The 15,808-nt window shown below is 33.6% G+C and overlaps 1 protein-coding gene across 14 annotated transcripts in view; it reads right to left on the minus strand.

Annotated features, from left to right (window-relative positions):
• LOC120596971 (sodium channel protein type 3 subunit alpha) overlaps nt 1-15,808 on the minus strand; it is a 78,273-nt gene that overhangs the window by 7,977 nt on the left and 54,488 nt on the right. For 12 of the 14 annotated variants that reach the window (XM_039855557.1, XM_039855551.1, XM_039855546.1 and 9 more), the window contains exons 17-20: nt 13,928-14,048; nt 12,635-12,789; nt 11,707-11,880; nt 1,232-1,354 (exon numbers count right to left, since the gene is read on the minus strand). In XM_039855557.1, coding sequence (XP_039711491.1) covers nt 1,232-1,354; nt 11,707-11,880; nt 12,635-12,789; nt 13,928-14,048 — 573 coding nt within the window. The remainder of the gene's footprint in view (nt 1-1,231; nt 1,355-11,706; nt 11,881-12,634; nt 12,790-13,927; nt 14,049-15,808) is intronic. The other 2 variants (XM_039855559.1, XM_039855560.1) reach the window with 1 other exon arrangement.

Consider the following 15,808-nt stretch of genomic DNA (forward strand, 5'->3'; position numbering starts at 1 on the left):
AATAAATGAGTGATACATTTTACCTATGTATAGCTGGAATGTTAATTCTGCCATATGATTGAATTAAAAATGGCAAATAGAATATTTTTCAGATTAGAGAAAATTTATAGTTTTTTAATTTTTTTAATTACCATCTTTCCTTGAAAATGAATTCTTAATATAAAATCATAAAACCAGGTGAAGGCTTAAGTAATGTCAATAATGATAAAAGGTTTGTGTGAAAAGATCCTGAAATTGTGTAATAATTTTTATAAATTTTGTCTTGTCTTGTGATTATCAAGTAGCAAAGAAATAAAATTATAATGTAAAATCTAGTATTTCTTCGCTTATAGTGCTTCTGAAAATTCTGGAGAGAGTTTTTTTCTCACTGGTGAGTAAATCTCAAAGTCAAGGCCTAAGTGTTTTATTGCCCAAACAAACTACTTCCTAACATAAAAGCCCTGTGGCCTAGAAGAAATTCAATGTCCACGTACATTTGCAAACTGTATTAAACAAAGCTGGCCTTTATGCTAAATAGTATTTTGAGGGGTGTGGCAAGTGGGTGTGTATGTAAGTTTGTAATTTATGTTTAGATGCATAAAATATACACTAAGGAAGAGAGTTCAAGAGGAAAATATAAGTGCTATAGAAAAAGTGAACCTCATTCAGAACGTTCACTTAAAAGAGATCTATGAAACAAACAACAGGGCTGCCTGCAATACTTAATTATCTTAACCCCCTGCTTTTTTTTGCTTAGGATATATAAATTTTGTCAGAGTCTACTATTTAGTGTTTTCTTGTGCAACAACTATTTTTATTACTGATATTAATCGAAGAAGTGAAAGCACACAAAATCCATTTTACTTTTCATCTGTTACCAGTAAGTTTTGAGGAATAAAGCGACCTGTTGAGAAGGAAAAACCTCTCCTAGAAAGAATATCAGTAGTAAACAGTCATTTCAAAGTGTATAAGCAATGGGAAAGAAATAAATGACAGCACACAGTTTTGGGATATTGTGGAAACATCCTCGAACTGTCATCAGAAGACCTGGATTCTAGTCCTAGTTCTGCCACAATTTTTGAGTACCTCTTTCACTTTTAGGAGGCTAGGCTTAGTGATCTCTAAGATTCCTGCTCTGAAATTCTGTAATTCTGTTAAGTAACTTTCAAAGGGTATGGCATTCCTCTGTATCTATATTATTACCTACATCTAATTTTGACACGAATCATCAGAGAGGCTTTACTGTTCTTACCCTCATGCCTTCAAACCGGGATAAAGCTCTTAGAGGTCTTAAAGCTCGTAGTGTCCGGAGGGATTTGATGGCACCAAGTTCTGAGTAGCCGAGAGCATTGGCTACCAAGCTAACCAAAGAAACCTACAAAAAGAAAAATTATTAATCAGTCCACCAAGAAATAAACTTCTGACTAAAGGCGTAGGATGTGGTGTCTGTCCTTTAGTGACACCAAATAAAACTTAAGACGTATTTTGGCAGCCTTCATTTTCCACACAGTGGGATCATTTTATATTGCCAGCCTCATCTTGTGCTATTGCTTTTCTTATCAGTGAAACTGAGTCCTTGATCATTTTTATAAACATTGTAAACATTGTTACTATGGAGCCCTTTTTAACCTGTGCATATAAACTACTGATGTTTCAGGACTTGGTTCAAAAGCTATATCCTCCATATATCTTTACTTAATAACATTGATTAGAAATCATGTTTCTTTCTTGATTTTGTGTAGTATCTTGGTTATGTGCATGAGAGCCACATAACCAGGTAACAGAGTCAAATTGGATAGATATCTTCTCTTTTCTTCTAGGTCACATAAACTTTTTATGGGCAGAGATGAAACAGTCTTCTCTTAACATACCTAATACTGTCTGGTTGAATATGCTTTTGTCAATATGTGTTGCACAAATAAACAAGGGGAACATTTAATCAGACCATGTTATAGTTTCGTAATATTGAAGAAATTTTTACCTAAACTATTGGACTTATGATTTAGAATATAGTACCTCTCATTCAGAGTGGTAATACATCTTTTTTGATATTTATACATTTGTTAAATTTTACCTATATATATGAAAAATTAAAGAAGACGTTTCTTTTTTGGTGGAAGAGATTATATTGGCTTTGATTTACTTTCAACATAACATTTATTGATAATTTACTATGTGCTAGGCTCTGTTCTAAGTGTTCTACCTGTATAAATCTCAAAAATTAAATATTGTTTTGACTTTTTACCGGTGAAGAAGTTGAATGGCTCCTCCCCGCCAACCCCCAAAGGAAGATGTCATGTATTAAGCGGTGGAACTGGGGCTTCAACCCAAGTGATCTGACTTCAGAACCATATCTTAACCTTTTGCATTTATTATCAAAAATTTGTTCCTCATCTGAACCATAAAATACAGAAATGACTTGAGTAATTATCTTTTCAATTCTTGCAATGATTGTACCTAACTAGTTCTTTCCTTGATGCATAGGAAAGAAGTTAATTCATTACGTCTATTGGCTGGCTTAAGGACATTAGCGCTTAATTTCTTGTGAAAAGGACTGTTGAAAATGGTCTAAAAGAATCCCCCCACCAATCTTTTGAGGTCAGATAAAAACAATGATCTGCCCAAGAACACATGATATAAAACCAGAACCAAGGCTTTAAAGGCAAATGGAGCCACTGTCTCCTCATCGTTTAATTTAGGATAAATCTCACAAAATTGAACAGAAAAATAAATGACTTGAGGTTAAACTTGACTAGTGGCAGGATAATTTATTGAGCTATTCATTTCTGTCTAGTGTTTGCTGCTACGGAAGACTGGAAAGATGGAAAGGTTATTAGAGAACAGGCAGACTTCTATATTCTGGGCGTTTTTTCCTCAAGAGGCATTAATAGCTACTTTACATTTCTGGAGGTGCTTCTGAAGACTTCTCTCATCCTCCCAACCAAGTTCTTTATTTAAAAGTAAATGGCCGTAAATTTTTCAAGGCCCTAAAAGTAAAGAAGCTCATGCTTTAAAAGAGGAAAAGAAAAAGAGAAAAGAGATAATGGCCAGAACCAGAAGTACTGGAAAGATAGGAAATTGTAGTGGGTTCGAAGGCTGGGAGGCACCACTTGCATATAACGACCCCACATGGGCTGGCTCTGTGTGTTGCTAGAGAATCGGTATTCGTGACTTACCGCCCCCCGCCCCCTTTTTTTTAATAGACCTCATGTCATTTTATGTAGCACAGAACTCATTTTATTAAGTTGACTATTGTGAAAAACAATATGCTTTAAAGGTAATTTTGAAATAAATAATTAAATATTGGCAATATACTTAAAATTTAAACAATGTCCTATATTAGTAGAGTGCTTTACGGCTTACAATGATCTTTTTCACTCATTATGTCTGTCTCAGAGTTGTCAAAAGACTAGTCCAAGAAAAGGTAGCAAGGAGCAAGCTCGTAACTGGAATTTAGGTCTTCAGTTTTCGAGTCCAGTGTTTTCACCTCAGCAACTTTGTTCCCAGCTTTTAATACACAGTGTTTTAATATTCATTTCTTTTTTGCCAAACACAAAAGGCACTCCTGCTAATATGTATAAACTGTAACAGAACTCTTTACCAAAAACTGAATTTTTAATACAAATTTACATGACTCTAAGTACCTCACTATACAGCAAATACTATACAAAATTGTCTGTTTCAGGGGTGGTTTAGTTGTCATCCACATTTTTCAACAGTCCTATGACAGCTGAGACAAAGAAAGAAAATAATAATGCAGGAAGGATTGATTATTCTGAAGAAGACCTTGGAAGTCTTGTGATCGGTTAATGAACCAAGTAATATGAATTTATTTCCCTTAAAAATGGCTAGAGATGATTTTTTAAATATAATATAAAGCTAAAACATTAAAACCATATGATAACCTCCATATATTCAGATAATATATTTCCATCCAAAAGCTTGCATAATTTTTGATGGCAAAATCTAGAAGCATTCCCATTAAAACCAGAAATAAAAGAATATGCCCACCACTGACATTTTTATTTAACACTTTCTGAAAGAAAAAATAAGAGCTATAAGAATTAGAAAAACAGAGGAAGTCATTATTTGCAGATATATTATTGCTGACTTCAAAAAAAAAATAAAGCGAAGACTATTATAAATAATAATATAATTATCATAGGTATTAATATATTTTTTCATTTTTTTTTACAATTGTGTGTCTTTTGGTACTACACAAACTTTAAAATATTAAAAGAAAAAAAGAACGAGATAATCTAAAATAATATTGTTTTAAGAAGAAGAGCAGAGGACAAAGTCCACCTGATATTAAAACCAGTTATAAATCAGCAATAATTAAAGCTGTCATATTAGTAGACAAAGAAATAAGTGAAACAAAACAAATCTATATTGGACCCAAGACATACTGAGCATGTAGATAAGATTAGCCTTTCAAATGAGAAGTAAAAAGAACAACTTAAGTGAGAGAAATCATTGTGAGGAAAATAATATTGGAGCCTCACCTCATTTCTTACACCAAAATAAGTTCCAGATTGATCGAAAATTAAAATGTCAAAATGGATGAAGAAATGAAACTCAAACTATTAAAGTGGGAAGACATGAGAAAATATTTTAATAATAAAAATAATATTGAAAGGAAATGGTCTTCATAAGCATGAGAAAAACCAGGAAGAAAAAAGGCTGATAAAATTGATTAAATCAATATGAAAAATTTCTACATGACAAAAAAAAAAAAAAAAAAAAAAAAACAACAACCCTAAAAGGAAAAGTAGTCGTTACCACCTGCGACAAAACAGTAAATTTCTTTAATCTGAAAAGTACTCCTACAAATCAGTGACAAAAAGGTTATTAACCAAATAGTATAACATACAGATTATAATATACAGCAATGTTAGTGAGGAATGAGAGTTCATTTTTATGTATGAGGAGTTTGTAACTCAGGGGCTGACTCTTTCTTTGCCTTTGACATATTTTCTGCTTCTGTCTTAAGCTTTTACAGTTTGTCTTTTACTTTGTACATGATTAGAAAATTCACAATGCTCACAAGCTATATAAAAGCGAACATCTCAGTCATTATGCCTTTTTTTTTTTTTTTCTTTTGTGGCAGTGGGAAACGAGATAATGTAACTGTTCATCCCTGGGGAATGGATGAGTAAATTGTGGTGGTGCATCACTGGACTGCTGTGTGGCAAACAGAGCCATTGGTTCCACAGACATGTCATTTAAGTATTACAAATATCATTTTTTTAAAATGAAGATTTTGACCCAGCTAATTTCTAAGTTTATTTTCTTGTCTGGAATTGTATAGTTCAGTAATTTCAAAATGATTAAAGCAAAATAACACTATATGTTATTTATACTGAAAAGACAAATCACAGTATATTTATGGATACATCATCTTTAACCAAGTACTTCTGTATATAGGGTATCTAATTATGAGTCTATCCTCAGGTTTAATAATTTTTTTTTTCTGGGAAAATAGGAATTTTGTTTGACATTTTATGTAGTAAACATATGGTCACTTAATAGCTGAGTAATTACTCTGTGCCTCAATTTCCTCATCTACCAAACTGGGATCATAGGAACAGATACCTTAGTGGTTGTGAAGATTAAATGAATTAAGACAAAGGTTAGTTATGATTATTATACATGAGAATGCTTACTTGCCTTTACTGTCACTGTTTAGAATCCTAGCTCATGAATTTCTACGGTATCCAATGGACTTTAAGAAGAGTAAGAGCCATGGGGATCTTTCTAAGGGAGGCATGTGATGAGGTTATAACTGGAGGCAGGGAGAACATTTAGTAAGCCATTGCTTGGTCCAATTAGTCCTAATGGTGTTGTCGTTGAAGAAGAGGATCCAGACCCCAATTCATTTTTTAGTTGGAAACATACTGATTGATTGGTTGTGAGGAGTGATAGAGAAGGAAAGGCTGAAGATAACACCTGGTTTAGCTTCATAGATATGCCACCTTTAGACTAAACAGGGAATTCAGGAAGAAATGCTGATTGAAGAGTAAGATAATGAATGTACTCAGACAGAAAGAGTTTTAGTAGGAAGGAGTTGTCAGTAGGAAGCATTTAGAAATGTGGGTTGGGATTTCAGGAGAGAACAGAATTAAAGACTAAAATCCCATTGTCCTAAAAGTTTTGATCTTTTAACAAATGGAATACAGAATTTTATACTGTTAAACTAATTAATAGGATTATCTTTTTAAACCTGTGAGAAATTTTTCATATTAAGAAATTGATAATACTAAAAGAGAATAAAATCCTTCCAAAAAAAGAACAAAGTGAATCAATCCTACTAGGAGACATTTATAGGAAAAGCCATATTTACATGGAAGTATTTCTGGAGAGAGGCCAGAAATTGATACGAAATGACAATAATTTATATCCAAAGTTATTTTTATTTAATTCTCTGCACAAGAGCTGTAGCTGAAATTAAGGAAGGTGTGTACATATTAGCAAGGCATCTCATTGTTTTCATTCACAAAGGCAACCACCTTCTAAGTATAATATGAGAACACTTTGACTAGTGCAACACAATATTTCAAATAGATCAAGGCTCTGTTGTGAAATATGGGGCAAAGAGCACAGTGCTAGGTGGAGGTAGCTCTGCCACTCATTAGTGGTATGACATCTCTAAACCTCATTTTCTCAGTACCAAAACAGATAATAAGACTTACATTATAGGATCGTTAAGAGGATTAATAAACAATTTATATTAAAAAGAGATTGATAATGAGCAGTATAATAAAGTGGTTAGGTGCACAGTCATTAGAGTCAGACTGCTTGGGTACAAAATCTAGTTTAGTCTCTTACTAGCTATGTTTACTTGGGCAAGTAATAACCTTTCTTTGCCTTAGTTTGCTCATCTGCACAATGAGAGGGGTTATGGTTTCTAACTCAGAGTTTTGAAGATTAAATGAGTTAACACATACAAAGTGCTTTTAGCAGCAACTGTACACAGGAAGCATTAAATTAGGGTTATCAATTTTCCTTTTTATTAGGTAAGGCTCTTAATTAGTGCCATTCCCACAGTAAGTGCTTAGGAAGTGCTAGGCCTCTTATTGTGCTACTTCTAATACTAATAACACTAGTTTCATTATTGAGTATGCCAGTATGTCAAGAGTGAATGTCAAGAGCTAAGGCAGGGACCACTAGAGTATAGAGGCTACTGGCAATTGTAAATACATATTAGAATCAGAATGTATCCCTATTCTACTTTTGTTCACCTCAGTAGAGCAGCCGATGAGGGTACTAAGGAGCCCTTGAACAAGTGGGAAAAAAAGTTTCTGAGTGGCAAACATCAAGCATCTCATTTCAACCACATCAGCAACCTGTGCTGTCTGTAGAGTGGAAATCACTCATGGGCAATAAATATTTCATGATATTTGAATATTTTACTAAGACTGTGTTTTGGATACATCACTACTTTAGATAATTTAGAACCAAATTTGAAGTCATCATGGCAGGAGCTTGGATGTATTTTCTTGGAGATGACATTTATGCAAAAATCAATAAAATCATAAGAAATCTGAATTTCTTTTAAAATAAATTATTATCATGTATTTAGTTCATTGTGGAGCTAATAACAGTATCTATATTATAACTTGTATAGTGATAGTATCGGATAGTTTGGTTTTTATCTGAAGATAGTATCTTTTTGACCTTTGGATAGGAACAAAATACAGAATCAGAAAAAGTAGTGGTACAGTATCTTGGCAGACAAAGGCATGAGTTAAATTGTCCTACTTGATTCCAACTTGAGTTATCATATTTGCTGTTTCTGTCTCTTCATCTCCATTCTTCAATCTTTCCAATATTTCTAGTACTTTATTCCCATCACTTCCATGAGGCAATGCTTATCTATAACACCAGTGACCTCTATTTTGCCACATCTAAGTGGCATTTCTCTGTATTCATGTCACTGACCTCCTTATAGCCTCATAGAATTGATCACTCCTCTTTTGGAAAACCCAACTATCTTCTCTGGGCTTCTGTGATACCGTGCATGTTCTATTTTCCTTTTTCATCTAATAGCAACTTCTTAATCTAATTTACTGGCTCCTTACCTTTTGCCTAACCTCTAACTGTTGAAGTGTTCCCCAGAGTTTAGACTGTGCTACCTTGTCACCTTGCATTCCCTGCCTAGGTAAACTCATTCAAGTTCATGAGCTAATACAGATGGCGTCAAATGCCATCTGTATCCCAATGAATCCTAAAATGATAATCAGGTCCTGGTTTCTCTCCAGATTTGAGACTTACGTAAAATTCAACATCTACTCTTCAATGTCTAATCAGCATCTCAAACTTAGTACATTTTTCTTCCACTTACCATCTGCTTGCCCTGTCAAACCTGATCTCTTCTTCTCCATTCCAGTTAATAGCTTCGTTCTCTACCATTTATTCAAGTCGAGGTTGAAAGAAAATCTGTTTGTCAAATCCTCTCTTTACACCATACATCTAGTCCATCATTGTCTCATCACCTTAGTCTAAGACACAATCTTCTCTTTCCTAGGTTGTTAACACAACTCCCTGGTTGGTCTCCCTGCTCTGACTGAGCCATTCTTCAACTTTAAAATGTTATCATTTTAAAACAGTAGATTGGATCCCTGCTTGCTCCCCTCCCTGAGCTTCCCACTATATAATCAATATGTAATAAATTACATAATATATATAATATATAATAAAGCACGGACTTCTTGCTATGGCCCCTAGGTAACTTTCCGAATTGTTTTTATCATCCTTGCCCATGTTTCATCACACATAAGTACAACAGTTTTCTGTCTCTTGAGTGTCTGTGGCTCATACTTACTTCAGGGCCTTCAGATTGCTCTTTTCTATTCCTTTAGGTCTTTGAATTGCTGGACCATTGTTATAGACTGAATGTTTATGTTCCCCAAAATTCATATGTTGAAACATAAGCCCCAAAGTAATGGTATTTGGAGGTGGGGCCTTTAGGAAGTGATTAGGTCATAAGGGTGGAGTCCTCATGAATAGAATTAGTGCCTTATAAAAGAGACCCCAGGAGCTCAATTACCCATTTCTCCACACCAGAGCACAGAGGGAAGATGTTGTCTATGAGCTAAGAAGAGGGATCTCACTAGACATCGAAACTGCTGACAACTTGATCTGGGACACCCCAGCCTCCAGAACTATAAGAAATAAATTTCTCTTGTTTATAAGTCACTTGTTTATGGGATTCTGTTAGAGCAGCCCCAAAGCACCTTTTCTCATTGTTTACTTTCACAAAGACACCTTCCCTAGACACTCTACCTAATACTCTCCTCCTGCTTCCTACTTTGCAGCCATTGTCTATTTTATTATCCTGTTTTATCTCATACCAGTCATAACCATCTGCATTTATCTTATTTTTAGATTTTATTTGTTTACATCTCTACTATCTGTTCTACTCTCCCATAGAGTGTAAGCTCTAACAGGACTCGATCCATCTTGTTCATAGCTCTTTAAAGTAGCATGTGATCATTATTAGATGCTTAACATATTAATTGAATTAGTGAATGAATGTTAGAAAGTTAGACAGATAGCCCACTACAATCTACTTTTACTTTTAGAGAACTGAAGAAATTACATTTTTTACATAGATAAATTTCTCAAAGTTCAAAAGTATATTTCTTCTGGTTTGAAGTGCTTCACTCTTACCTCAGTTTTGTTTTTTCTTTTGTTTTAGCTTTTTGTGGCTATTTAGTTTTGTTACAGCAATATACCTGAAGGATTGTGAAACTATTTTAACTCTGCATTTACTTTAGCTCAGTGGACCCAGTGGTCTGAGAACAAGTTGTTATCTGAGATTACAACTAACTTGTGTATTTCAGTCCCTGCTTTGGGAAAAAGAAAAAAATAGACCCATTTAAGGTAACATAATTTACCCAAAGGTAAGATGTTTTAAATACCCAGTTCTAATCTATTAATTTAGTCTCACTTAAAGAAAAAGTAATTTTTTGGGCACCATTCTTTGTCATTGATTTATTCATTTTTGACATTATTTGATAGATCCCTAAGTGTCTATATCAGCTGTTTAAGGATACAAACAAGATACAAAGCCCCTGTTTTTGAGAGATTTTTTTGCATCATATTCATATCTTCTGGATGAGGGAAATACGTGGAATACTAAAAGTGCAATGTAGTATTTCAGTGAATATAAATTTTTTAGTAAATGTAAATATTCAATAAATTTCACAATGTTCTGAAGAACTTCTATCAAATTTGTAAATGATCTTCATACATGACAAAATCTTTTTGAACTAAAGAAGATTCTTAATGTATTTAGTGTTCCATCTTTTCAGGAAGAAGCTAGAGATTATAAATGCTATATCCTAAAGCTAATCTGTAAAAATAATAATACATTTGTACCAGTTAGATAAGAAATCTGTGGGATAAAAGAGCCCTGAATTGAGAATTAGGAAATTTGGACACTAATCTTAGCTTTGTTACTAAGTAGATATGCTATTTTAGGAAAATTATTTAAACTGAGGCTTCATTTTAAAATAAACTCTTTAGAAAACCAGAATAAAGGTTAGATATTCCTTAAGGTCTATTCCAGCTGCAGAATATGAGAATATTAAACTTCCTCTTATGGATAGCTTTTCAGGATAATACTGACATTCATCTTTAGTATTTATTAAATACCAGCCATGGAAATTGGAAGTCATTTCTGGTCTATTAAGAGTGACTTGGCAGCAGATTTATTCTCAACTCAAAGAGTTGAACACATTTTGGTTATAGAGATGAGTATGTATGTGTGAGAGAAAGGGGAATAGAATTTAGATAGGCCCACACTTGTCAAAAATGATAAAAAGAATGAATGGACATGTACGATAATCATTGATTAATAGTGGCAAGTGTTAAAGCTAAAAATAAAGTGCTTTATGATTGCTAGGAAACAGCTAGAGGTTGCTTAGAGCACTTTGTTTTGCTGGGAAAGCCTTGTGCAGTGGAATATCACAGACTACAAAGAACCAGGTGACTGTTATTTTGCCCCATTGCCTCTATATCGCTTGGAATAAAAAAAAAAAAAGGCTGTAAGTCAGATCCCATTATTGGCAAAGTTCCTATGACTGCTTATCCCAGGGTAATCAGATTCAGAGCAGGGCTCCTACACCTAACTCTTTGCATGGTAAATATCTGATTAGCTCCTGGGCTATCTAACTACTGATTTAAGAATAGAAATGCATTTTATTCTTTGTGGGTATACAGCTGAATAGATACAATGTAGGGTTTTTTTTTTTTTAACATTATTTAATAAAATGTACTCTAGTAAGGTATTAAAGAGCAATTCTCATAATTGCTGGCCCCAAATCTGTCCTGATTTTACTTCCCTGAATTTTTTTTTTTTGAACTGTTAGTAAGTGCTTAGATCTGTCAATTAACACTGATTTTTTTTAAGTTATTCCTTAACTTGAGGTCCTTAACTTTCAGAAAAAGAAGAGCTGTCTCCTTATGACAGAGCAGTTCTCTCTCTGTTTTCTCTTACCACTGTCCACATCTTTAGGACCTCTTCTACTGTTTTCCAAGAGACTTTTAACATTTTTTGCATTTATTGCATTTATTATATTTTTAAAAAGATAATTGCATAATTGTGTCAGCATTTTGAGAAACCAGGTTCTCAAAAGTCAAAGTTTTAATTCTAGAAGTATATGAAATGTAAAATTTGCCTTTTTAAAAAACAATTTAATAAAAATCACTCAGTATACTTACATCAACGATCAAGAAATCTAGCCAGCACCAGGCATTAGTGAAATATGTTTGAAATCCATACGCTACCCATTTGAGAAGCATTTCCAGAATGAATATATAAGTGAAGACTTTGTCAGCATATTCTAGCATGGTTTTGATAGTCTTTCGCTGTTCAATGTATATATCTTCAAAAGCCTGTGAATGAAGAATGCTTTTATTTTACTTGAATGGCTTGCCTCCCCCAAATACTTGATAAAATTGCTTAGTATAATACTGGTCACAAAGCAATAATTTAATAAATATTAGCTAACATCAGGCAAACATTGAACATTAGACAACATTTAAAGTCTAAAACTAATGGAAAATGTTGGCAAGGAAATGTCAGTATCTTCACTGATTTAGTATGTACTTTCTTCCCTGCCTTTTACCCCAAAATTTCTATTTCAATTACTACTACAAAGACGTGCTTTTAGAGTAGTAAACTCAGAAAATAATTAGAAGTTTTGTTGATGAGGGAGAGACTTGAACTATTCCAACATAATGATTGGAATGATTTCCTGAATGATCCGTATTATTTTGAAAGAATAATTGATTAGACATAAAGAAAGCAAGATATACTTTTAGTCTATAAATGTTAATATGATTAATAGTGAGAACTGGATGGTATTTGATGTGGAAGGTAACATAGTTACAGAATGTCTCTGTAAATGATTGTATCAGTGAGGAAAACATCTGTTAGAAAAACACCAGATGAGAAATTCCATCTGGCTCTTCATGGCCTTGATTTATTTTGTACTGAATTTTGCACAATTCAACTCTGGGTGCCAAGCTCTGCAAGGCACAGATACACTTTCTCCTTTACTTCTTAAACTCAACATATGCTTCTGGTATTTTCAGAAAATAAGCTATTCTACTAGAATCTGATTCTTGAAATATGCTTTTCACTTACCAAAGCACCACTACTAAGAAGGATCATGAAGACAATGAAAGTCTCAAACCAGTTGTGCTCAACAATGCTGTAGCAGGTTTTCCGAAGATTCCACCAGATCTTTCCTTTGCCTTCTTCTATACTTACTTGACAGAATGGAAACTTTTTAATACATCCTAAAAGATAAAATTAAATATAATAAATTAGAAAAATATTTTACTATTAATTAGGGAAAAAAAAAAAAACTTTGTTGCTCCCTCCACACCCCAGGCTCAGATCATTATTTTATAGGGTAACTGGTTACTCCATTCTCTAGTTATCTTCAATATCCTTCCTGTATAATGAATCATTTTCAGATTTAGTTATTTAGCCAGCTATCTAGAATTCAAGGAATTACTTTACCAAGAGTTGCTTGAGTATAAATGTTTCATTCCTTAACACTAGTTAGGATCTCTCTTCACCTCAAGGTCACTGATGGAAATAGGGTCCAATAACACTTCTCAGGTTTGGGGGAAAACTACACATTCAAATTGTTTATTCATTTTTTGATGTGATCCTGGACTTTCACTCCCTTCTTATCATGACAGAAAATCCCCCTGTCTTCCCAGTTATCAGCCATTGTCAGTTTTCCCAAGCTAATTTATTTTCAGCTTCAGTGCTTTTCTAAGTCACACCTATGACTCATCTTGTCAGTCAGTATCTCTATTTCTTTTCCTCCCCCTCTTTGCTTTCATGTTATTTCTAACTTGAATCTACTCTCCTCCTCTAACTCTCTGAGCTTTTACTTATCAGATTAAATCCAATCACACTGAGTCAGCAAATCTTTATTGATTTGTATGCAAGACACTGCACTGGTTGCTGTGAGAATTACTCTTCTCTGTGTCAAAGCTCTACAACACATTTACATCCCTAGACAGCTCTGGCTACAGCACAAATTAACCACATTTGAAACTATAAGGGATGGGGTGTAATTATTGCAGCATCTATAAATCAAATAATCACACTAACAATGAGGTCTGAAGGGAGTGCTGTATCAATGAGATGACATTCCAGAATGTCATTTATCTCATAGAGTCAACTTTATTCTGAGGACTAAAGGAAAAAGACATGTTAAATCATCTTAATTGTGCAAGCACAGACACTGCTATAGTATAATCTGGAAGTATAGATAAACTAACATTTTGGAAGAAAAGAGGAAAACAAAGATAAACATGCCTTCACCAATTTTTTGAAATATTTCTTTGAAATGAGGTATCATCCTTCTCTGTAAGGAAAAAGGGGAGATGACATTTAATCATATTAGAGCTTGTTTACCTTCAGTAAAACAAGCTTCTGGTTTAAGGTCTTCCTCTGGTTCAATTTCAGCTTGGTCACCTTCTCGGGGTGGAGCAACATCAACTGTGCTTCCTTCAGATGAGCTGGTTGCATTTAATTTCTGGAAACAAAACCCCATTGCAAAGATGTAACTTTTTTCCCCTTTTATTCAGTTAATTTGGAAATACTCTGTCATAGGGTGCAAAAAATGGTAGAGATAGCATTTGATTCTATTAACATTACTGATTTTACATAATTCATACTAATAATTATAAAATAATTAAAGTCCTACTTTTCAAAACAATGCAACTACTGACTTGGTTCAGACGAAAAAATGTTTAGACAGCATTCAATGTGGGTGATTTGGAAAGGATGGATTATACTGATTAACTTGTTCTGTGATCTCCATTTATGTATGAATCCATATGAAAATAATTTAATACATTAAGACTAAGACCAACTCAAGAATAGTTTGATAAAAGTCTTGTATGCTGACATCCACTGCTGATTATATTAATTAAAATGCATCAAATCAAATTGTACTTTCCATCACTTCCAATGGAAATTTTCAGAGGGCAAAGAACATTACCAGTTGTCTGTAACTACTGTCCATGTTTCTATAATTTTAGAAAGGAAGAATGGCTCATTAACATTAGTCACAGTCATTATACTTCAATTTTGAGCTATATTTTCCTCTGGCTTATGTAATTTTCTTCACTCTTTACTAGCAGAAAAAGATGGATCTCTCTCTCTCTCTCTCTCTCTCTCTCTCAATTGCTTAAATGAATTATGAATTCAGTACTTGCCAAAGAATTCTAAATGGAAATTTCTTCGTAGATGGCATTGTCCAGAATCTGGGTAGACTTATTAGGAGCACATTCTTAATTCAACATGTGATCAGGCTGTGAATTTTTCCATTATATAAATCACTATGACATGCCACATGGCTAAGAAGAGCCACTTCAGTGTTACAAGAATAAATATCTAGTAAGTACTCTGAGATCACTTGGGAAGACATTATGGATGTGTAATGCTTTATGAAAACTGGTGCAAAGACATGACATACAACACAGCCTAGGCAATGTAAAGCTTTTAGAAGGAAAGAACAGCACATGGACAGGTTAATGCTTTCAAAACCTCCATTTACTTTAGTAGCTAGTGGTAGGGTCACTCTGCTTCTGAAAGAGTAATGTGTTATTAAAAAAATATCTAAATGACTCCCTCAATATAGGTCATATCGGAGGAAATTTGGCTCAAAATTTTTGATTTATTGAAATTATAATATAAATGTAGTTTAATATTTTATGTGAACTAATTGAAGAATAGTATCCAGATGATACTTTCTGTGATGTTACTTTGAGGGAGAGGCTAGCCAGGTACAACTAAATATATTATTAAAATTACTTTAAGTCAAAATATAATTCTATAATAAAATACCTCCATGTCTGGAGTAGTCTGCAGATAGAAGCTAGACTGATGATTTTTGGCTGATGATTTATAGGATTATTGTAGTGCAAGAATTTTACCATTAAATTCCTCTACATTTTGGAGAGGTGGAAGGCCAAGACATTTTCTTCTCCTAGGAATTTTGGGCTTACTACAGCCAGGATATCTTTATTTTTCTAAGGAAATCCTAGGAAAGCTAGTGCTGGATAGAATTGCTGCAGCTTCTGGTTTCATGAAGAAAATATTAGATAATTGTTTTGACTCAGCAACTAACTCTTTCCTTCAAATGTTACTTCTTGTTTTATGGATTGGATACTATGACATTTAATGAGTGGCAGTAATAATATCATAATTGCATAATATGATAATATCATAACTGCATATATAAAACCAGTAAGAAACCAAATTTTTTTTGAGATTAGTTATGAAAAGTTT

This window comes from Pteropus medius, unplaced genomic scaffold, assembly GCF_902729225.1.
Source record: "Pteropus medius unplaced genomic scaffold, Ma_sr-lr_union100, whole genome shotgun sequence".
Taxonomy (NCBI): Eukaryota; Metazoa; Chordata; class Mammalia; order Chiroptera; family Pteropodidae; genus Pteropus; species Pteropus medius.